This window comes from Macrotis lagotis, chromosome 6 (assembly GCF_037893015.1).
Source record: "Macrotis lagotis isolate mMagLag1 chromosome 6, bilby.v1.9.chrom.fasta, whole genome shotgun sequence".
In the NCBI taxonomy this organism is placed as follows: Eukaryota; Metazoa; Chordata; class Mammalia; order Peramelemorphia; family Peramelidae; genus Macrotis; species Macrotis lagotis.
Genome location: NC_133663.1, coordinates 9,272,029 through 9,293,148, shown reverse-complemented (window position 1 = coordinate 9,293,148; position 21,120 = coordinate 9,272,029). Strand labels below are relative to the sequence as shown.

The following is a 21,120-nucleotide window of genomic DNA, read 5'->3' as shown; positions in this document are numbered from 1 at the left end:
ACCTGTTGGATCAATAACGTGACCCATTCTAATCTCCTCTGCTCTTAGTTCTTCAGACCCAGGAAAGCTCTGGCCCTGGGATATTGCCATGCCTCTCTAAGCCACCTTCAACGTTCCCCCAAGCATCCCTCCCTCTGGCCTTTCCTCATTTCAACCCTTGTGACTTCATCCACACCACCCCGCTCAGGTCTATGTCCTGGTTTCATCCTGAACAAAGAAGAGCCCTGTGGAAAAGTAAAACCAGAAGGACTGGCAGGAGAGGGAGAGAAAAGAAAATCCCTCTCCCTTCGAATCAGTAGGTTTGGTTATGCCAAGCCATTCACATGCTAGGTTTAGGTGACTTGGCTAAGACATTGAAACTGCTCCCTGGGAAGGTCTGGGGGGTTTTGATGCTTGACATTGACCTCATGAACAGTGTGTTCTAAGCAACAGAGGTGGTGGCCCCCACCCTATACATTGCCATTAATCCACAGAATGAAATGGAACCAGAAATGCTAGAAATGGCCCAACCCTCCCCCAAAGGAAAAAAGGAACACACTGGCAAACCAAGAGGCTTCACGTTTCATCGTTTTATTCTTGGTTTTATACAGCTATATTTTACAATGCAGTGATGCGGTTTAGACACAGCCCAACCCTGTCTCCGGAGGACCTATAGAATGCAAGCGTGACGCAGCATGTAATAAGACAAACATTCCCAAAGAGAGCTTAGTGAGTGCCAGCTTCAAGTCCCTGTGTCTGCCTGCGCCTCGAAAAGGAAGGGGGCTCATCTAGTCCATACATTGAAAACTTCCATGGAAAAAAGGCACCGTGAATACACGTTGTACATTATATACAAACTCAAAACTAGAACAAAATGACGCATTTTTTTTCCTTCTGCAGCTTTTTTGTGTTTTGTTTTAATACACACTTTTGGAAATTGTAAACCTTCACTTGCAAAAAAATACAAATACACTGAGGCGTTTTAGACAAAATATCTTCTTACTTACACAGATGCAATACTTAAAATATTTTGTAAGGGCTCTATCTCAATAAAGATTCTCAGATCCGTGTCTGCCCGCAGATACAAAATCGAGCCTTTAATGCAATTTTATTTTTAATATATCTTTTTTGAGGTTTATATATATTTATTATATATATTTATATATATTTACAACTCTGCCATATATTCCTTCACCTTTGGTTAAAAAAATTAAAGCCCTCTCTTTTATAACATACTGAATTCTCTTCTTTAAAAGAATGCACATTTACATACAAAAGAAACATCTGTTCCCACAAAACATATACATTCCTCATTTTTCAGAACGAGTCAAGTCAGATTCCAAAGCTTCTGTGCACTCCCCCATGGGGTGATGGGTAAAATGACCTTTCTTTTCATTTTTCACTGATATAGTTTCCCTAACACATAGGAGATTGAGCTTTTTGTTTGTTTTTAAGTTACCTCACTGGGTGAGTGGGAGGATTTACATATTTCTTCCCCCCTTGTCCTTCCCTGTCCCGCCCCCTCCCCCCAACGCCAACCCCCTTTATGATCTGCACAAATGGATGAGAAGAGGCACTACATCATGGGATGAACATTTGTAAAGTGTTACAGTATCCTTTGGATAACTTCCAGAGAGGGGGTCCCTTGGCAATGCTTTCAGCAGGCCTTGGGAAGTTCCGGGGGCAGGTCGCCAGCAGAGACGCGGTACTGAACCTTGGTGTTGGTGATGGCGCCATGCTTCTGACGCAGGTGAAGCCGTAGCTGGCTTTTGTGACGGAAGTGCAGGTTACACTTCTCACACTGGAAGGGAAAGCAGACAGGAGAGAGTCAAAAGACTTGGATGAATTATTTCACCTCTCTGGGCCTCAATGCCCTCATGGGAAAAATGAGGAAGCTGCATTGAATGACTTCTAAGGGCCTGCCAGCTCTAAACCTGGGATCCTTCGGATGCCCACAACAGCCTTTCCAAAAGTCAATTCTAGGGGACACTTTCATTTTCTCTCTTGAGAAACTTGGGGAGGTATTTCCTATGGACTTCCCCCTGAAAACGCTTTCCAGGAGACTTGAAGAACGATAGATGATGAGCCCGAGTCTGATTTTCTACAAAGATTTGTCTAGAGAAGAACCAGGCAGATGTCTCAATAGAAGGTCATTTCCTGAGGAATTTGCTACCCCCAAATTCTGTAATCCCTGATGTCAGTTGAGAAGGGGAAGACTTTCAAATGTATTTCTTAAAAGAAAAAAAAAGAGAGAGAAATCCTTTATTCTAAGTCATAAGCTGGGCTAAGATGAGAAAGGGGATCTGTGTTCTGGTCACTCTTTTACAATCCCAGCCTACCTCTTGCTATATGATCTGTTCCTTGCCTATATAATATATACTGAATTAGTTTGGGATCAGGACCTCTGCAGGAGGGGAACAGTACATTAGCCATCTGAAGGCAAAGCCCCTAGGGATCAGTTCCTAGTCCATCAACAAGCCGTTATTCAGGACACACTCTGATTGATGGACATCAGAATATTAATCTCTCTGTTTATCCTTTTCCTGTCTATGAGTGATACTACTAGTCACATTGGCAGCTGGTGTTCCCCCATCTAGTGTCACCAGCTTGAATGCTCTACAAACCATGATTCCTCATGGAAAATCATAATACAAAGACACTTTTGCAAAAAGTCATCCATTTGAGAACCAGTGGTTTACCACTTTGTATATAGGTGTTTACTAAATGTTTATTGAATAAATAAATATTTTTAAAATTAAGTGCATTCATTTTGCAGTTTTAGTATGAATGTCCACTGATTGGTGAGGGTGGGTGAAAAAATCATGACATGAATGCAGTGGAATAATATTCTGCCATAAGAAATGATGAAGATAAAGGACTTAAAGAAGCAGGGGAAAATTGGTATAACTGATGTAGACCCAAGAAAGCAGAAATAGAACAATTTATACAATGATCACAGTAATGCAAAGGAAATTTAAAAGACTTCCCTTCTAGATTGCTGCATTGACCAATCTTGACACTAAAGGTCTCATCGTGCTTTAGGATGACTGTTGACTAACTCAGCAAGAAGATGGTGACATGTATATAAAATTCACGCCATCACATGTGACCAGAGCATCAGGTTTAGTTGCTTTGTTCTCTAATTGTACTCTAATTCACAAGAATGCTATAGGACTGGTGGGGGGTCCATGGCATAGGAAAATGAGCAATGATATTTTTTAAAAAGGTCAAATATCATTCACTGATATTCAGGTTCATCCCTTTGCCTGTGTATTTATGAATCTGTAACAAGACCAAATTTGGATAAAATGTAAGTTGCTCACGGTCAGGGATTGTGTCACTTTTGGCTTTGTATCTCTAGGCCCGAGCAGAGAGCTTTGCACAAATAGCTATTTAATGAATGTTTGATAATTGATTTGATGATTGACTCCTAACTACTCTCTCTTTCCAAAATTGTCAGTATTAATCTTTAAGGAGGAATCTGAGTTTTTACTTGTTAGATTCTCTTTAAAACTCAGGAGAGTCCTTTGACTTCTGGCAGAAGATCACTTCCATACTTGATTTTGTAACTGTGAGATCTCCCCTGACAGACAAATGTAGGTTGTGGACTCCCTATGGTTTAGCAAATGGGTTCTAGGGCTGCTATGCCACCCTGATAATGACCATCTCTGCACTTTGCCAGGCTGGTCCTCTGATAACAGCATGATCCCCTGGGGGGGGGGGCATACTCCAAGTCTTTCCATCTGGATAGAGCCTGTAAGAGCATTGTTTGTCTGCCCTAGCCTTTGAGGACCCGGGATCCCCTCCAAGACCAGCCCCACGAGGGGCTGGATGAAAACAAATCAGGACAGAAAGGGGACTATGGAGTACTCCAGAGTTGAATGGACCATGTCCATGGAAGGTCAACTTCTCTGTCACCTTCCGAGTTAATTAATCAACAAGTATTAAAAGTTCCTCCTAAGTCTTTTAAACTGAAGTCTATGGACCTCCTTTTCTGCAGAAATTTCAGGGAGTTCATGAACTTGGATGGAAAAAAAATCATCTATTTTCTCTAGCTTTTTGTTTTCTTTGTAATCCCATCTATTCATTTTTTTGCATTTAAAACCATTTTGGGCAGGGTGCCATAGGTGTTGCCAGTCTGCCCGAAGGGTCCATAACACAAAAACGTATCAGGACTCCTGTACTAAGTGCTATTCAAGGAGTCAAGGGCCCTGCCTTCAGGGGGGGTGGGGGTTATAGTCCATTGAATGTCTGCTTGTCTCATTCCAAAACCCTGACTCCTTGGGACTCTCACATGGGCAATGCCCTTCCCCAGATGCCAACAGCTGGGCGGGCCCTTTGAGATCATACAGCATTGCAGCCCCTCCATTTTATAGACAGGGACCCTGAGACCCATCAAATCAAACTCAACCAAACAAAGAAACAAAAGCTTGCCCAAGATCCGCTGCCTCCAAATCCAAGAGACTTTCCACAATATACTTTGAGATGAGCCAAAACCCACACTACCTCTGCCCCAGACTCCATTCCCAGAAAGAGCAGGGTTCACTTACATGGTAGGGTTTTTCTCCCGTGTGGATGCGCAAGTGGCTTTTGAGGGTCTGCAGGTGTCGGAAACGGGTGCCACAGATTTCACACGGGTAGGGCTTCTCACCAGTATGGATAAGCACGTGAGCACGCAGGTGGGCCACCTGTCAAGGCGGAAGGAGGGAAGTCAGCCAGGGTCAACAAGGGCGCCACACTACCCCCAACGCCCCCCAATCACACCACCAGGACAGACAGACGGAGCCTTGCACTCACCTGGACGAATCTTGCTCCACAGGTCTCACACTTGTAGGGCTTCTCTCCAGAGTGAATCCGAGTGTGGGTCTTTAGGTTGGCTGGCCGGTTGAACTGGGCTCCACAAATGTTACACCGATAGGGCTTTTCCCCTGTTGCCAGAAAGAAAATGGAGACCCCATGGTAAGGGGCAGAGCAAAGGTTCGTGCAGACTCAGTAAAAGTGGGCAGCATAGCAGAGAATATTCACTGAGTTTAGGTGGATGAGGGGGAAACAGGAGAGTCAGAGGTCTGACAATCCAAAGGAAGACCATCAGTGGGAGAAGCTAGGAATACTGCTCCTATCTGTTGCTCTAGGAAGGCTAGCCTCCCCCTTTGTCCCCACAGGACCACCCTTTCCAAAGGGACCATGTCTACAGAACAGATACACTTCTCCAGGGAGCTCTACATAAGTTATCTCCTTTTCTACAAATAGGGACCTTCCTCCCCACCCCTTTCTAGAAGAATTCCATTTATAAAGAAAGGTCTAGCCACCCAACTCTGTTGAGATGGAGACAGTGAACATCATTTCCATTTACAGGATCAGAGATGGGACTCTGTCCAGTCCATACCCCTCATGTGGACACTGAAACCCAGAGAGATCAGAGCAACAGGCTGGAAGGGACATCAGACTCATGCCCTTTCAATGGACAGATGAGGAAACTGAGGTCCATGCAGGTAAATTATTTGCCAAGGTCATCAAGGCTATAAGCTTCAGAGGCAGGAATGACCCCAGGTATCCTCTGATCAGGGCATGAAACCCATCTGCTTCCTTGGTGTTTGCCTTTGGTCTTCATTATGATGACTACTTGAAGAAGACAATAGAGAAGCTCAGACTAGGCGCCTGGGTGGTTAAGAGGCTATCTTCTCTTCCTCTAAGCAGTATCTAGCCTAGGAGGCCAGAGGCCTTATCATGGGGCTGCTCACTTGAGATAAAGAACAGTAAGTCCTAGAGAGAGAAGGCTAGTCACGAAGGTCATCAGTTAGCCCTCTACTCATTGGCTCAATAAGGTGACTCTGAGGGACAAATCCCCAGATTCAGAATCAAACCCAGAGGTCACATGGTTAGGATAACAGACCCCAAACTTGGCACTGCTTCCAGCTAGTGATATCAGGTCCAGTGCCTCAGCTGCTTCATCTGTCCAATACCAACCCTACCTACTGCACTGGGTTGCCAGCACCCTCTCCCATTAAAAAAGAAAAGAAAGGAGAAACAGGAAAGAGTATGTGTGTGTGTGTGTGTGTGTGTGTGTGTGTGTGTGTGTGTGTGTGTGTGTGTGTGTGTGTGTGTGTGTGTGTGAGAGAGAGAGAGAGAGAGAGAGAGAGAGACAGACAGACAGACAGAGAGAGAGACAGACAGAGAGAGAGACAGAGACAGAGAGAGGAGGGAAGGAAGGAAGGAGGGAGGGAGGGAGGGAGGGAGGAAGGAAGGAAGGAAGGAAGGAAGGAAGGAAGGAAGGAAGGAAGGAAGGAAGGAAGGAAGGAAGGAAGGAAGGAAGGAAAAATTTTCTCAATTGGCAAAGGCCCCAGAGAGAAGGCAGAGCAGTTCCCTCAGAACCCTTGGTCTTGGGCTTCTTGGGCACCTCCCACCCCCCATGTGCTGCAGTGGTGATCTGCCCAGGGCAGGCCATACCTGTGTGGACAGTCTTGTGGCTGGCGAGGTTGCCCTTGTAGCGAAAGGAGGCCTGGCAGCGGTCACATTTGTAAGGCTTGTCACTGTGTGTCTGCAGGGTGTGTCTCTTGAGGGACGCCTCCTCTGAGAAGCGGCAGTCACACTCATTACAGAAGAAAGCTCCATTTTCTGTGGAGGATGGGGAAAGGTGGGAACAGGGTCAGCATGAGGAGGAAGGGTATGGGGACCCCCCAGAGATCCAGCCAGCTACTCCCCTCCCCCACACTCCAAGCAATCCTAGAAAAACCAGAGCCTTGAACTGGATTCAGAGGGCATGAGAGAATCAGGGTTAATGATAGGAGACAAAAACAGAAGAGGGGGTGACAGGCAGCAATCAACTCTTCCTAGATCCCCCCCCCAGCTCCAAAACTGCCCCAGTTGATGAAATAGCCTCCTCCCTTCTGCCAGCCCAATGATTTAGTCTGTCCTAGATGGTGATGCTTTTAAAGGCACAGTGGTCACACACACACACACACAGAGGTATGTAGACATTTAACCTCCTTGTGCCTCATTTTCCTCATCTGTCAAAGGAGGACAACAACATCTGACCTCAAGGACAGATCAAATCCAATGCTGTACAAGTGACTTTAAAGGATAGGAAGTGGACAGGGATGCTGGTGGCATTAGGACTTTCCCTCAGGAGGAAACTCCCTTTACCAGTGCAGGTCAGCAGCTTCTCAGCTAACTCTCTGGGACACTGAGATGTTAAGTGACTTGACCAGGATCATACAGCCCATATGTACCAGAAGGGAAACTTGGACCCAGGTCTTCCTGGTTCAAGGGCCTCTCCATCCACTGTACCACACAGTCTCTATCCAAGGTCTCTATTGAAGCCAAGAAGGATGTACTTGATCCAATATTATATAGCAGAAGCAGAGTAAGAAATAGGGCAAAAGGAGAAGAATCTTTCAACTCAGGAATTCACTGCCTCCTCCTGGCCCTATTGGGTTCATGGGGAGTGGGGGGCAGGTGCCAAGATGACCTCTCTCTCTATCACTAAACACGGGCTGCCTTGTTGTATACAACCAGAGGAGGGTGAATGGGTGGGCTATGATTGGCCAAATTCTGCACTGTCCTCGTGGTCTGGATCAGGCTCAGAAACGGCCATTTATCTATGTTGCCTAGAGAAGGGATGTGAACGATGACCCTGGATGTTGGACACGGCTCTACTGCTCTCATCTTGTGACCCAGCAGGTGTAAAGGCTCTGGGTGGCCTTCTTGGGGTGATTACAGTGACCCTCATGATCTCATAGGCCTGCCCTTGTCTTCAGAAAAGCCAGGAAAACTCCCATCAAGCACCCGCCCCAAACTAGAAATATGAGACAAATGCACTGGAGGAGGAGGATAAGGAAGAAGAGAAAGGAAAGAAGAAAGAGGAGAATGCCAAGGAGGAGGAGGAGCAGGATGGGGAGCAAAAGAGGAAGGAAGAGGAGGGGGAAAGGGAGGGGGAGGAGGAGAAGGAGGAGGAAGAAAGGGCATTACTCCTGCTAAGGCCAGAAGCAGAGGAGAGGGGCTGGGAGGGCCCATGACCTGGGAACTCACCACAGCTGGAGTCCGAGTACTCAGACTGGGTCTCCCCCATCTCTTCGGGGAAGGTGGTGCCTGTGGCATGAAGGCACATCTCCGAATGCTGGGGGGACTGGGAGCCACAGGAGCGACACTTGGATGAGGACAGATAGAGTGGAGAGTGTCCCTCTGTGCTGCTCCGGGGAGAGCCGGCCAGGGACCTGAGGGGAGAGGAGGGAAGGCTCAATAAGCTGGGGTTCCTCGAAGCTGGGCCTGAGAGCAGGGAAGCTCTTTGCCTGAGGCTGGGGATGGGGCTGATATTTCAGCAGCCCAAGGTCCTTACCCATAGTGGACCAGTACGGACACCCAACTAACTGGGAATGCTCAAAGTCTACACCCTCCAGTTCTGACCCTCTTAACAGCTGAATGAGCTCAGGGTCTTGAGGCTTGAACCCAATAGGGCAGTCCCAGTCATTAACTATTCAAGATCCTGGACCACTGGCCATCATGAAGACCCACCCTGGCTTCCAGAGAGCACCCTGCGAGCTCACCTGGTGACGAGGTTGTTGAGCCTGCTGGCCTGTGATATGGCCGAGTCCTCCGCGCTCACGCTCAGCTTGGTTGGAGATCGGATATTAATATTTTCCGGTTCCAAGGGCTGCTGGCAGGTGGATGTGGGGACGTAAGCTCGAGGGGAGAGACGGCCCAACTCAGTCTGCTCAGCCCCATCTGGCTTGGTGTTCTGGTTGAGGGAATTCAGGACAATGAATTTATACTTCTTCCAGTTGCAAGCCTTGGGGTCGGTCGGACTCTTGGCCGGGGGCGAACCAGCCCCTTGTAAGATGCAGGCGTTTTTGCTGCTACTGGACTCTGTGGGCGAGTTGGGCTGGCAGTCTGACTTCTGGGGACTCTGGGGGCTCACCAGGCCCTTGCGGTTAAGTGGTGCATTGGGGGGCTCGAAGTGGAGGCTGATCTCATCCTCAGAGGAGGTCCTCTCCTCTTCCTTGCCAGGCTTTTCACAGGCAAAGTAGGAGTTGTTCCGGGCAGAAGGGGCGGCCAGTTTGGGGCCCACCTCAGTCACGCTGTAGTGTACTTCACTCCGCACCTCCTCTGGAGTAGCCTCTTTAGGGGAGTAGATGCTGGCATGGCACATATTATAATCTGTAGGGAGGGGCCGGGGGTTATCACAGGAGGGCACCCGCTCTTTGGGATACGGGTTGGCCCTGGGTAGGTCAGCCATGGGCATTCTGACATCTCTCAGTTCCTCATCAAAGAAGCTATTCACTGGGAGGTGCCCATACACCGGATAAGAGGCCGGTGACGCGGTCAAGCCATTGTACAGGCCGGGAGCGAAGGCTCGTCCATCACAGAGTGGACCGTTCCGCAGGGGACCGCTGCTCTCAGCCACTTCGCGGCTGCGATACGCCATGACTTCTTGGGGCAGCAGCATCCGGCCAGCCAGATACTCATCCCGAGGAGGTTTGACAGCAGACACCATCTCAGCTTCACTGTTTAAGATAAAAGAAAGGGAGACCATCCCGTCCCCCAGGAGAAAATGCTCAGTTGGATTCTTTTCTTCCAAATCTATATTTAAACCAAATGGCTTGGTTCTTGCTCTGATGCTTCCCTTAACTAACTGGGTGAATTTAGGCAAGTCATTTAAATGAGCTTCATCTGGCTAGCTGATCTCTGGGGCTCCTCCTAGCTCTAATACCCCCTGGATGGCTGTGAGGCTGCCCTGAGAAAGCAGTAATTGGGGGCACATTGACCTCTAGGCCATCTGAAGGGTTCCTAAAATCCTTGTAGGTGTCTGCCTGACCAGAGGATATGGTCTGCTCCAAGTAGAAGGGGTCTTAACTATGGATCCTTTGGAAGGCTCCCAACCCTCCCCATTCAGCATTCTGCTCCCTGAGGATCCCAAGAAATGGGTACAATCTACTTCCTCCAACCCAAAGCGAGTACTTCTGGGAGCCTAGGGAGGAGGAGCCAACATCACCCTCTGTTCATCCATGCCCCATCTCCCCAGTGGTCTTCAGAAAGCCCTGGAGCCAAACAGCAGATGTCAAGGAATGGGTCCCTCTCTTATCTAGTGTTCCGGCTACAGGAGAAATGAGGAGACTCACCTGGCCTTGATGAACTTTCTGCACGTGTCTACAACATGCTCCATCTGCAGATACATGGCAGTGGCCATCACTGCCATGATGTTCCCCTCGCGGAGATTTAGGCGAGATGTGTACATGAAGTCCAGAAGGATGCAGAAGCCCTCGGGGTTGATTTCAGGGTCAAGGTTGATCACATTCAGATTGCATTTCAGCTGGTCAGTAAAGATGCTATAGAACAGGCCACTGTCAAAACAAGGATCAAAAAATGTAATGCTCAGCACTCCAGGGTGGCAAGGCGGATGCCACTGTGACATTGCCAGACCATCTGCCCGGTGCTTGATAATGTGGCCCTGGGGCCCCAGCTCCTGCCCCTCTCACCTGCAGGCCATGAGAACAGTCTTGTGGGCCCGAAACTGCTCCCGGTTCACCACGATGACCACATCTGTCAGGATATCTCGGCTCCGCAGGCGATTCAGGTTGAGGAGGACATCGCTGGCATGGCGGGTGAACTGGATACAGCTGTCTGCCGGCGAGGCCATCTTGTCTCCACCTGAAACCAGGGGACAGGTGATGAATGGACATCACCACCCCAGCTGCCACAAGGGGGCACAGTTCACTCAAGAAATGGGGTACATGCTGAGGTGTGTAGAGCTCTGACCCTGGGTCCCTCCCTTGGCCTGAGGTTTTTTTACTCCCCCCCCCCTTTTCCTGTGTTGTTCCTGAGTCCTAACTCATTTATACTGGAACTCTTAGATGGAGCCATGATTTCATCAACATGGGCACAGCCCCGATAATGTAGATTGCTTTCTATTCAGGCCTGTGGATCCCATGGGACTCTTGTTCCATGTCTTCCCAGAAATCCTTTACAATCTACCCAACATGCCTTGGTCCTTCCCCTATGCCTCTTGAACTTAGGTCCCAAGAGTCATTTCTTAAGCTATGACCATCCTGGACTAGTAAATATCCATTCACATGCAATTTCTAACTGCTGGGAAAACCCAAAGTTGGGAAAGGAGACAAGAGGGAGGAAATCTCCTCACTTCAGGGAGAATCATTTACCCATCAGTACAACGAATATTGAACTGAAGCCCCACTAGCCCACGGTAGGCTGATGTGGGTGTGCATATTGAGCAAGGCTAGGGAAACCTTCTGTCCATAAAATTTTAACGGTGAGAAATCCAGTTTACCTACCCAAAGCCTCAATTCACAGGTCAAGACTTCTTTTAAAACCTGCAGGAAAGAGGGAAAGAAAAAAAGGGAAATTGATTCATGCCTGCTAATCATCCAGTACAGTCTTATGTAAGAATAGCCGTTTTTAGCTTTAGGCATAGACAGACAAGCAGATTCTGGCTGGGGGAGCTTTCCACACTAAAGCTAGGTAGATTCTCCAGTGTCTTCTCTGAAACCATACCAGTAGGCATGTCAGGATGTTTTCTTACCCCACTGAATGAGGGTCCTTGTGGAGCGAAGAAGTGGGAAGCATCCAATAGTGACTTATAAATGGAGGCTAGGAAGCAGGCGGCTCAGCTTGAAAGCACAATCACAATTCTATTATCATCTGATCCTTAGAACCATCAAGTGTGGGAAAGCAAGGCGAGTATGGCTGATGTCCATTTTGCAGATGAGGCAACAGAGGCCCAGAAGTAGGCGGGTCAGACGGTTAGATGTGACTAGCACCCAAACTTGAATGTCTGGGTTCATTCTCCAGTGTTCTGTTTCTGACATATGGATACGCTTATAGGACTCAAGACTTTAAAGATTTTAAGAAAAAAAACCAAACTCTCCCCCCCACATCTTCTCAAGTTTCCAGGACAGCTACAGTCTCTCCAGTCGCATAGTATCAACTACCTCTTTCTTTTTCTTCCCAGTCTGGTCTAAATAGTTGCCTACAAAGCATCAGGTTATGGACTGCCAACTCTTGCCCCCCACTGGGGGCAACTCTAGATTAGACTAGGGGAGAACAGAGCCCCCTCCTGCTGAGAGAGGTTTTCTCCCTTGCCTGGTAGGTACATAATGGTCCTTTTCAAAGGGTAGTTTTAAAATCAGAGACAGCAGGAGATCAAGGGAAGGAAAGAAGTAACTGGCAATTGTATTCTTACTGTGCCTCTGCTGGGCACTAGAACCTTCTAGATTAATAAAGTCGGCTTATGGGTTATATTCAACATGCCAGTTTAATTAAATTCCTCTTTGAAATGTCACAGAACATTAGAACTGGAAGGCATCATAGACACAACACAGCCAGTACTAGAAGGGGTGTCAGAGGTCATCCCATCACACTCCCCTCATTTCATAGATGAGGAGACTGAGCCCTAAGCAAGTTAAATGACTTGGCCAGAGTCACACAGACCCTTCCCCTCTTTGCCTTCAGGGAGTTGATGAACGGTAGAATCAGGATCAGAAGGTTTTTTAAATCAGCGATAGAAAACCCAAATGATATGGCATCTTCCCCAGTAGCCTGGCTACCAAGGGAAAGTGGAGAAGCTCTTTCCTTTGGAGCCTCCAAACCCTGGTATTTCAATTCTCTGGATGCTCCAAAGGCAACTCTGCCATCTCTCCCAATTTCATAGTGTGGGTAAAAGGGGTTAAAGGATAGAGGCCAGAAAAGCATGAAAGAAAAATTCACATTTAACCCTCTGCTCTCTCACATCTCCTCCCAGGGTGGCAACAGCTAGCTCTGGCAATTTCCTACAGAAACACACATCAAGTAAGTTCTAATTGCAGGGCTCTATTTACTCATTGAATTTTTCTATATGAATTCTGTTCCGACTAGAGGAGACCCCAAAGTAGCAGGTTAGTCTCTGCTTTTAAGAAATGGTAAAGCCGGCTTTCCCTGGGTGAAGTCTCTATTTTTTGGTCTCTCCCTCCCTACCCACCAAGAAGCCACTCATCAAGGGGGTTTTTCCAGACTGGAAAATGTTCCCAAAGTAAGGTTCTGCAATGACCACACACACACATAATTGTTAGAGGCTGTCAGTCTTTTGCTAGAGGTCTAGGAAGCTCAGGAATGGGGGGATTACTTAGTGGCTACCCAAGACTCAGCTCTCCTGAGTCAGAACTTCCAAGGCAGGTCCAGCTGGGGGGAGGGGGTGCCTGAAGGCAATACTATAGAGAGGGACAAGGTCAGAGAAAGAGTAAAACTCACCCCTTCCAGGCTCTCCATGGCGCCCCCCCAACACACACACCTCCTTCCTCTCCGGTTTTTCTAGGGTACCAAGTGGGGGGTTTTTAGGGATTCTCCTTCAGTTCCTTTTGGTACCCAAAGCCCCTCTTTGAACTTCATGCCCTGAGGATATCTCATTCTTCCACCCCCTTCTTTTGGGGAAGGGGAAGGAATACCTCCAAGAAGGACATCAATGGCCACTCCCAGAACTCAGTCTCCCCCGATTCAACGCAAAGCCCCCTCCTCTGGGTACCTGGAAGATGCCAGCCCTTCCCTAGCTCTCCTCAGGCCACAGCACCTGGCTGCCAGTCACCTCCCCCATCCCGGAGCTGCCGGGTGGCCACCCCCGGCTGATCTGCCCCAGGACCCAACTTGCCCTGCATTATTTTGACCTCCCTATTTTACCACGTCAAGCAGGGGAGGGGGGGGGGGGCGCAGCGAGGGGAATGTCACAGCCTGCTCCTTCCCGGAATGGAGTCGATCGAAGCCAGGCGGATTTCGGGGAACCCCCCCTTCTAGTGCCCAACAAAAGTCACTTTCCAGGAAGTAGCCCCGGTTAAGTCCTGAAGCTGGCTAAGCCGGCTAAGCTGGCTAAGCTGGCGGGCAATGGGTGGTGGGCAGAGGGCAGTGGGGCTCAGCAGCGGCTGCCCTCTGGCTCCCTGGTTTCTGTCCCTCTGTCCCTGTCTGTCTCTGTCTCTGTCCCTCTCTCCCTCCGACTCTCTGTCTCTGTGTCTCTGGATCTCCCCCTCCCCCGCTAGCCCCCCGAGAGGTCGAGGCTGGCCCTCCGCCAGCGGCTGGCTGGACGCTCCTTCCAAAGGGCGAAGCAGCCGCTTCCCACGAAGGGTTTCGCCCCCGGCAGCCCCGAGGCTTCCCTGGATTCTGTCTGTCTGGGGAGGGGGTGGAGAATGACCTGGCCGGGGCCCCGCGGGATCCGGGTCCGAGCAGCGCTGAGAAGGAGGCGGCGGCCCCGGGCGGGGGGCCCCGCGGGGCGCCCCGGAGCCGCTCCCCGGGCACCGAGGCTGTTGTCGGCTGCAGCTGCGTGGGCTGTGGGCATCTCCCAGGCTGACTTCCCCGAAATCCTGGACCTCCCCCCCCCCCCCGGCTCCAGGGGCAGCCCCGGGGCTGGCGTCCGGCCAGTCTGGGGCCGAGGCCCGGCTCCGCCACTCGCGGGCTCCCCGGCCCAGGAGGGTCGTCCCCGGAGGAGCCGTCCATCCATCCCCGCAGGCCGGGACCAGGAGCCGCGAAGGGCAAGACTCTTTCCAGCACCGCCTTGGGTAGAGGCAGCTCCCGGAGCCCACTCCTCTCCCCTCTGCCACTGTCCCCCCTCCCCTCCTCCTGCCCCCTTCCCCCCACTCCTCGGGCTGCCCACTGCAAACTTTGCAAAGTCATGACCAACCAGCCCCCCCCCCCCCGCGAATCGGGGGACACGGCGGCAACGCCTTAACAGATTGCCCCAAGCTCCCCGCGGGGTCCCCGGAATCCGCCCGTGGGGCCCCTCAGCTGCTCAGACCAAGAGGCTCCCCCTGAAATCCCCCCCCCCCGAGGAGCCTGGGGAGGGAGAAGGGGGGCTGAAGAAGCCTGAGCTCTGGCGGTGGGAGGACCAGGGAAGGGCAGGAGGGGCGCAAGAGCTCGGGAGGCGGAGGTTCCAGGGTGGCTTCCCTTCTGCCCACCGGGGCCGCTCTTGGCCCTCCAGCGCCCCCTCCCCCTGGCACCCCGACCCGACTTCTCAGTCTGGGTGGGAGCAGGGCCAGCTTCGGGTCTGGCGTCTCCTGGCGTTTTTAGGAAAGAATCCCGCATGCGCCGAAGCAGATGGGATTTCCGAGGTGGATTTCGGGGGTCCCCGCTTTAGAAGGGGGAGGCTTAATGCAAACAACTCCTGGAGCAGCTCCATCCTCTCTGGGGCACCGCCCAAGGAGGGCAGAGTCCTCGGACCCTGGCCCGTCCACAGGGCAGCCGCCGACTTCTCCAAGAGACTTGGCTATTGCCAGGGGTCCGAGTACCATGGCACCCTCGTTTTGTTTGGGGAGGGGGAGGGGGAAGCTCTGGGGTGCCCTCTGGAGACCCAGTCCCCCGCCTCCCCCCAGGGCCCCTGGTCCTGCCTCCCTGCCGCCCCTGGGGCTCTGGGTGGTTGCTGCAAGCTTGGAGGAAATGGCATAAACATGAGAGCTGGGCTTCCACGGCAGCCTCTGGACCCGAGGACTGGAGGAGCCAGGGCCCCCCTCAAAGGCACCTAATGGAGGCACCTCCTCTTAGGCTACACAGCCCAGGCAGGCTCGGACTTGGCCGGCGCCGCCGGGGCAGGTTTCCCTTCTAGTTATTCTGCCTCCTGTATTAAAATAAAAAAAAATTTAAAAAAAAGATGAGGCGCACCAATCGGAACCCCCGCCCCATTAAAGTGCCTTTTTGAACAGAAGCTTGCCAACATGCTTTTATTGTTCATATGAATGAAGATGGAAATCAGGCGTTGCACTAGGAAAGTGATGAGTCGACCTTGCCAGGGCTCCCAAAGTGTCCACGGCTTAATTTCCAAATAGAAAAACCAGAGCATTTCTCCTCCAACAAGAAGCCTCCACTAGCCGCTCCCTGGGCTCGTCTCTGAGAACCGACCCCGTGGATTTGGCACTCCGGCTCGGCCAGGCGGTCCTGCCGAGCGGACCGGTCTCGAACCCGGGGTGAGGTACTAAGTGTCTAGACGTGGCTGATGCCTAGCCAACCACCTCGAGAACAGTCAACATTAGAAAGACGGAGGCGGTTTTGTGGACCTGGAAGTAGTTTCCAAATAAACGCGTAAATCTTTTCCCCCTTGGTAGGCTCTAAAATGCGTTTTCTGTCTTATCTAGCTGCAGTGTCCAAAACAGAGGATGACTAGTGAGGAACCAAAACAAGAGACGGTTGGTTGGATGTCCTAGAGAAACATCCAAAAGGAAAGGATCCTGCACTCTTCTTCCCTTCCGTAGGAGGCAGGATTTGGGGCCCTAAATGTAGGTGTCAAATGAGCAAAAGCTATGTTCAATGTCCATCCGGTAGCAGGAGCCATATAAATGGCATCCCTATCGTCATCCCCTCCCATAGAAATGGAAGGAGCCGGGCCCAATATCTTCACTTATTTCATGACTGTCTCTTTCCTGGCAGTTTCCTCACATTATTAATCTCATTTTTAGAATATTCCTAAAACCTTTCATCACAACCCCTCCCCCCCCCAAGGGTAAATGAAGAGTTTCAAAACTTAGAAGGTGCCTCCCATTTGAGGAGGACTGAGGTCCAAATACCTACTACCTGTGTGACCTTGGACAAGACAATTTCCTCTCGAGGTCTCAGTTTCTTCCTCTGCAAAACAGAAGGAAACCGGACTCGACCCCTTCCATCCGAAAGTTTCAATTGCAACTGAACAAACTGATGGCTATGCCAAGTCTTTTGGCAGCTCGAAGGGATTGAGGAAGGAGGGAGCCCCTCACCGTGTGATTATTTTAGCCATTCACACATCTCATTTGCTGGTATCTCTTCTACTCGAGAATCTCTAACAGAAGTGCAAGCTTTTTATTCACTGGGATACCCCGGTTCTCAAGAGATCTTTCTCCTGCCGACTCCCATTCCTGAGTTCCTCGAGATGAGTTAGGTGGACATCAACTCTTCCTCACCACTAGATGGCAGACAGAGACAAGCCTAAAGTGTCTCTATGGGGGTGGCGTGGGGGAGGGGAAGAGGTGGTGTGTAAGGGGGGAATCAAGGCCCAGGTACTATACTGATTGAGCCTTTAAAGAGCTAGAACCGTGGAGCGTGAGGAGTTCGGGGGGAGGTGGGTTGTTTCTGAAGCAGGACTAGCCGGGTGGGTACATTTGGAAGGGGAGAGGGAGAGGATGTTTTGTTTGAAAAAGCCAAGATGGATCTCAGCTGTAGTTCATTCTAAGGTGCCGACAATTCAGTGACTTGCACCCAGGCTTACTGAGAGAATTCCAACAGACCGCGGATGCCCACCCCCAAAGCACGGCACCCGGATCCCCACTGCCCCCATCATCTTGCTTCACATTTGGTCCTATGGATAGGAAAGGAAAGGGGGTGGGGAAGAGAGAACTTTCACGGTGGACTGTCCACTAGGGAGGGGCAGGCAAGAAGCAGTGCAGTTCACGGGGAAGGCAATGTGACAGTCCCCAGATTCTAGGAGATTGGTGTACAGGATGCGGACAGCCGGGCCCTTTCATCAAATAGCTCCTTTCTCCTACAAGATCTCCAAGGGAACACCCTCATGGATCACAAAACCTTCCTTCCCACCTGTTACTCAGAACCAGAAAACAGACACGCCTCCAACAACTTTGGCCCCAAGTCTTTTCACAAGCAAAACCATGGCCCAAACTGAGCAACCAGCTACTTTACCCATCTGGTCCTGCCAGCTATTGGGGAGGGGGGAAAGAGGAGGCGTGTGTGTGTGTGTGTGTGTGTGTGTGTGTGTGTGGTGTGTGTGTGTGCGCGCGTGAAACCTCTCCTTTTTCCACCAATCATAATTACAGTCCAGTAGCAAACTGACAGCAGTATCTTGGTCCGAGGGAGAGACTAGAAATGAGAAGGTCCACTGGAGGAGGGGAAGGGGAACCCTGCCAAGCTCTCCCACTCCCCCAAGGAGGGAACAGCCCTGCCATCTCCTCCTCTCCTCCCAAAGCCTGGAACTACTTAGCTTCCACCTCGGCAGACCCTCCGCGGGAAGACTGGGGCAGAATGAGTTTCACTCCTTTTTCCCCTTTAAAAACAACTTCCAAGGCGTATTCATTTCACAATGCCTCCAACAAAAACACTTTCCTTTACTCCAGTTCCCAGGACTAAGGACAGGGGCTGCAAGGGCCCGTCAGAGGAGGGCGCTGCTGCTCCAAATCCTGGGCCCCAAACCGCTAAGTTTTCACAACAAACTTCGGTGTGTTTGTGTGTGTTTGTGTGTATGTGTGTGTGTGTGTGTGTGTGTGTGTGTGTGTGTGTGTGTGTGTGTGAGAGAGAGAGAGAGAGAGAGAGAGAGAGAGAGAGAGAGAGAGATGAAGGGGAAAGTGGGAGAAGGAAGGAGGGAAGGAAGGAAGGAAGGAAGGAAGGAAGGAAGGAAGGAAGGAAGGAAGGAAGGAAGGAAGGAAGGAAGGAAGGAAGGAAGGAAGGAAGGCAGGAAGGAAGGCAGGAAGGCAGGAAGGAAGGGTTTTGACATCGACTCTGGCCAGTCCCTTACTCAACCGAATGACTGGAAGTCTGCAAGGGGGGGAATCAGCCCGGGGGGTCACAACCTTGACCCTCCCTTGATCCCTCCTCTTTCTGCCCTGCAGCCTCCCCAGGCCCACTCTCCTCTGCCTTTGGGACAGGGGGATGTGCAAGTTGGGGAGAGGGAGAGACGCGCCTCTGTGCCCTGGGGGCCCCGAGACCAAGCTGGGAGCCTGACAATTCCACACACACCCCCCCCCCCCCGCCGCTCGCGGCTGCTCCGGGGGATATCGAGGCAGATCCCCCTCCCCCGGGGCTGCTGCAGCCCAACTCTTCCCAATGGGACGTCGGAACCTTCTATTTATAAGTGGCTTGGGGGAGGGGAGAAAGGGGGCACCTTTCCCACCCGCACGGAGTCGGGTTCCGGCGGCCTCCGGCTAAGGGCTCGATCCCTAGTCCGTCTGCACCCCTCTGAACCTGTCTCCCCTCCCTCCTCCTCCCGGCCCGAACCCCGAGCAGGCAGGCGGTCTCGGGCCCCCAGCTGGCCGGGGCTTTCCCCTGGGGGGGGCAGAAGTCGGGGGAGCCACGAGGGCTCGGAAGCCGGGGCTCCGCCGGCCCCTGCTGCTTCCCTCTGGCCGGCCCCGGCGCCCCACTTTCCAGGCGGCCTAAGAGCGTTTGTTGACATGAACCAGGGCCAGCCCACATGCCCGACGTTTCTCTGGGGTTCCAGGGAGCCGGCCGCCCTGCCCCGACCAGAAACTCAGTGGAAAAGCCCTCCAAGAGGAAATCGGCTTCCTTGGGGCGCAGGGAGGGGGAGAGGAGGGGGTGCGAAACTGTCGGGAGAAGGCAGGAGCTGCGCCCCGCACGCGCGCCACGGCCGCCGCCGCCCAAGCACGCAGCCAGCCCCAGCCCCGGGCTCCGGCCCCGACCTCCCCCAGCGCCCCCTCCTGCCCTTCGGCTCGGAGGGGAAGAGCCCCGAGATGGCCCCGAGCCGCCGGCTCCGGCCACTTTTCGCAATCCGAGCTCCATTTCCAGCCGCTGCGCCCGGGCTCCCCCCTCCACCGCCGGCAGCCCGGGAGCCCCGGCCGTGCTCCGTGCTCCGGTCCAGAAGGACCCACCATCGGAGAGGAGAGAGAGAGAGAGAGAGAGAGAGAGAGAGAGAGAGAGAGAGAGAGAGAGACAGAGAGAGACTGAGACTGAAGGCTGGCAGACAGACAGACAGAGAAACAGGAGAGACAGATAGAAGAAAGACAGACAGAGAGAGCCAGACACACAGAGAGACAGGAGAGACGCAGACAGGAAAGACAGACAGAGAGAGAGACTGAGAGAGGAGAGACAGATAGAAAAAGAGAGACAGAGAGTGAGAAATAGTGCGAGCGTGCGTGTGACAGTGTGTTTGGGTGTGAGAGACAGAGACAGCGAGAGAGACAGAGAGCGCGCGTGTGTGTGTGCGTGTGTGTGTGCCACAGAAGCACGGCCAGACAGGCGGACGGACGGACGGGCGGGCGGACGGACGCGGCCGGCTCCTCCGCGGGGCCTGACAGCCAGGCCGGGCCGAGCCGGAGCCGCCGAACACGAGCGGGGCCACGTTTCCCGCAGAGACCCGAGAGCACGGGGGAGGGGGCCGGGGGCAGCCCCGGGGCTCGGCGGCCACAGGTGGCGGCCGCGGCGCTCGCGCCGCCCGGGGCCCCGCTGCGGTCCGGGGGCCCCGGGAGCTCCGGGTCGGGCCCGGGCCGGCCCGCGGCATCTCCACGAGCCCAGGCGCCGCGATCACAACAACAGTCCGCACAGTCACAATCACACCCAGGGTGCTCACTGACAGCCGGCCCCGCCGCCCCCCGCCCGCTGCCGCGACCTCCCCCCCCCGGACGCCCTGCAGGTGCAGCCCCCCCGCGGGGAGAAGCCGGGGCCCTCCCCGAACGCGCCGCGGGAAAACTTTTGGGGCGCCCGGGCCCCGCGCCCTCCCCGGGGCCGCCCCGGCGCCCGGGAGCCGGGACGCGCCGCGCCGGCCGCGGGGCGCGCGGGGCCCGGGCCCGGGCGGCGGCGGCGGGGGAGCGCGGGCCTGCGGGGCAGCGGGCGCCGCCGGCCCGGGGAGGGCGCCCCGCCAGGCCCGTCCCGCCCGCGCGCGCCCCCCGGCCCGGCCCGCGCCCCCCCGCGCGCCCCCGCCGCGCCGGGCCGGCCCCGGGCGGGGGGAGGGGAGGCCGGGGCCGCGGGCCGGGCCGGCTCCGGAGCGCCGGCGGCGGCGGCGGGGGCCGGGCCGGGCCGGGCCGGGCCGGGGCCGCGCTCCCCGGGCGGCCGGCGGGGGCCGGGCCGCGCGTGTGCGCCGGGCCGCGGCGGCCGCAAAGTTGCCGGCGGCGGCGGCGGGGCGCGGGGCGCGGGGCGCGGGCGGGCAGGGCCCGGCGGCGGAGCGGCGGCGGCGGCGGCGGCGGTAATCACCTGGTCTCCGGGCTTTCCTAGAAACTCCTTGCATCACCACTTCTAAGAACCCCAGTTCTAAGAATCAACAGAGCCCAATTCTCGGAATTTGAGCTGCCGACTCTACCACCGCCGCGCCGCGGGGGAGGCCCGCGCGCCGCCGCCCGCCCCCCGCCGCCCCGGGCCCCCGCCGCGCCGCCCCGCCGGCGCCGCCGCCCGCGCGCCCCGCGCCCGCCGCGCCCGCCCCGGGCCGCCGCCCGCCCCCCCGGGCCGGCCGCGGCCGGGGCTCCCGGGGGTCGGGCG

At 53.6% G+C, this 21,120-nt stretch overlaps 1 protein-coding gene across 2 annotated transcripts; it reads right to left on the bottom strand.

Annotated features, from left to right (window-relative positions):
* Positions 1-549: 549 nt before the first annotated feature.
* On the bottom strand, positions 550-20,905 carry BCL6 (BCL6 transcription repressor). 2 transcript variants are annotated; one of them, XM_074190664.1, is made up of 10 exons: positions 20,839-20,905; positions 11,265-11,303; positions 10,452-10,623; positions 10,095-10,316; positions 8,523-9,479; positions 8,008-8,192; positions 6,427-6,594; positions 4,777-4,907; positions 4,530-4,667; positions 550-1,780 (listed from the first exon to the last, which is right to left on the bottom strand). In XM_074190664.1, exons 3-10 carry the CDS (start codon positions 10,610-10,612, stop codon positions 1,637-1,639), a joined length of 2,106 nt encoding a protein of 701 aa, XP_074046765.1. In that variant the 5' UTR covers positions 10,613-10,623; positions 11,265-11,303; positions 20,839-20,905; the 3' UTR covers positions 550-1,636. The 2 variants fall into 2 exon arrangements, with proteins under 2 accessions (XP_074046765.1, XP_074046766.1); XM_074190665.1 differs by lacking the exon at positions 20,839-20,905 and adding an exon at positions 11,513-13,971.
* Positions 20,906-21,120: the final 215 nt, after the last annotated feature.

Bases quoted from the DNA above. Each gene is read 5' to 3' on its own strand.
- BCL6 (XM_074190664.1), bottom strand. From the start codon at position 10,612: ATGGCCTCGCCGGCAGACAGCTGTATCCAGTTCACCCGCCATGCCAGC. The intron at 9,480-10,094 runs GTGAGTCTCCTC...TATCTTAAACAG, and splicing joins AGAAAGTTCATCAAGGCCAG to TGAAGCTGAGATGGTGTCTG. The intron at 8,193-8,522 runs GTGAGCTCGCAG...CTCTCCCCTCAG, and splicing joins CTCAACAACCTCGTCACCAG to GTCCCTGGCCGGCTCTCCCC.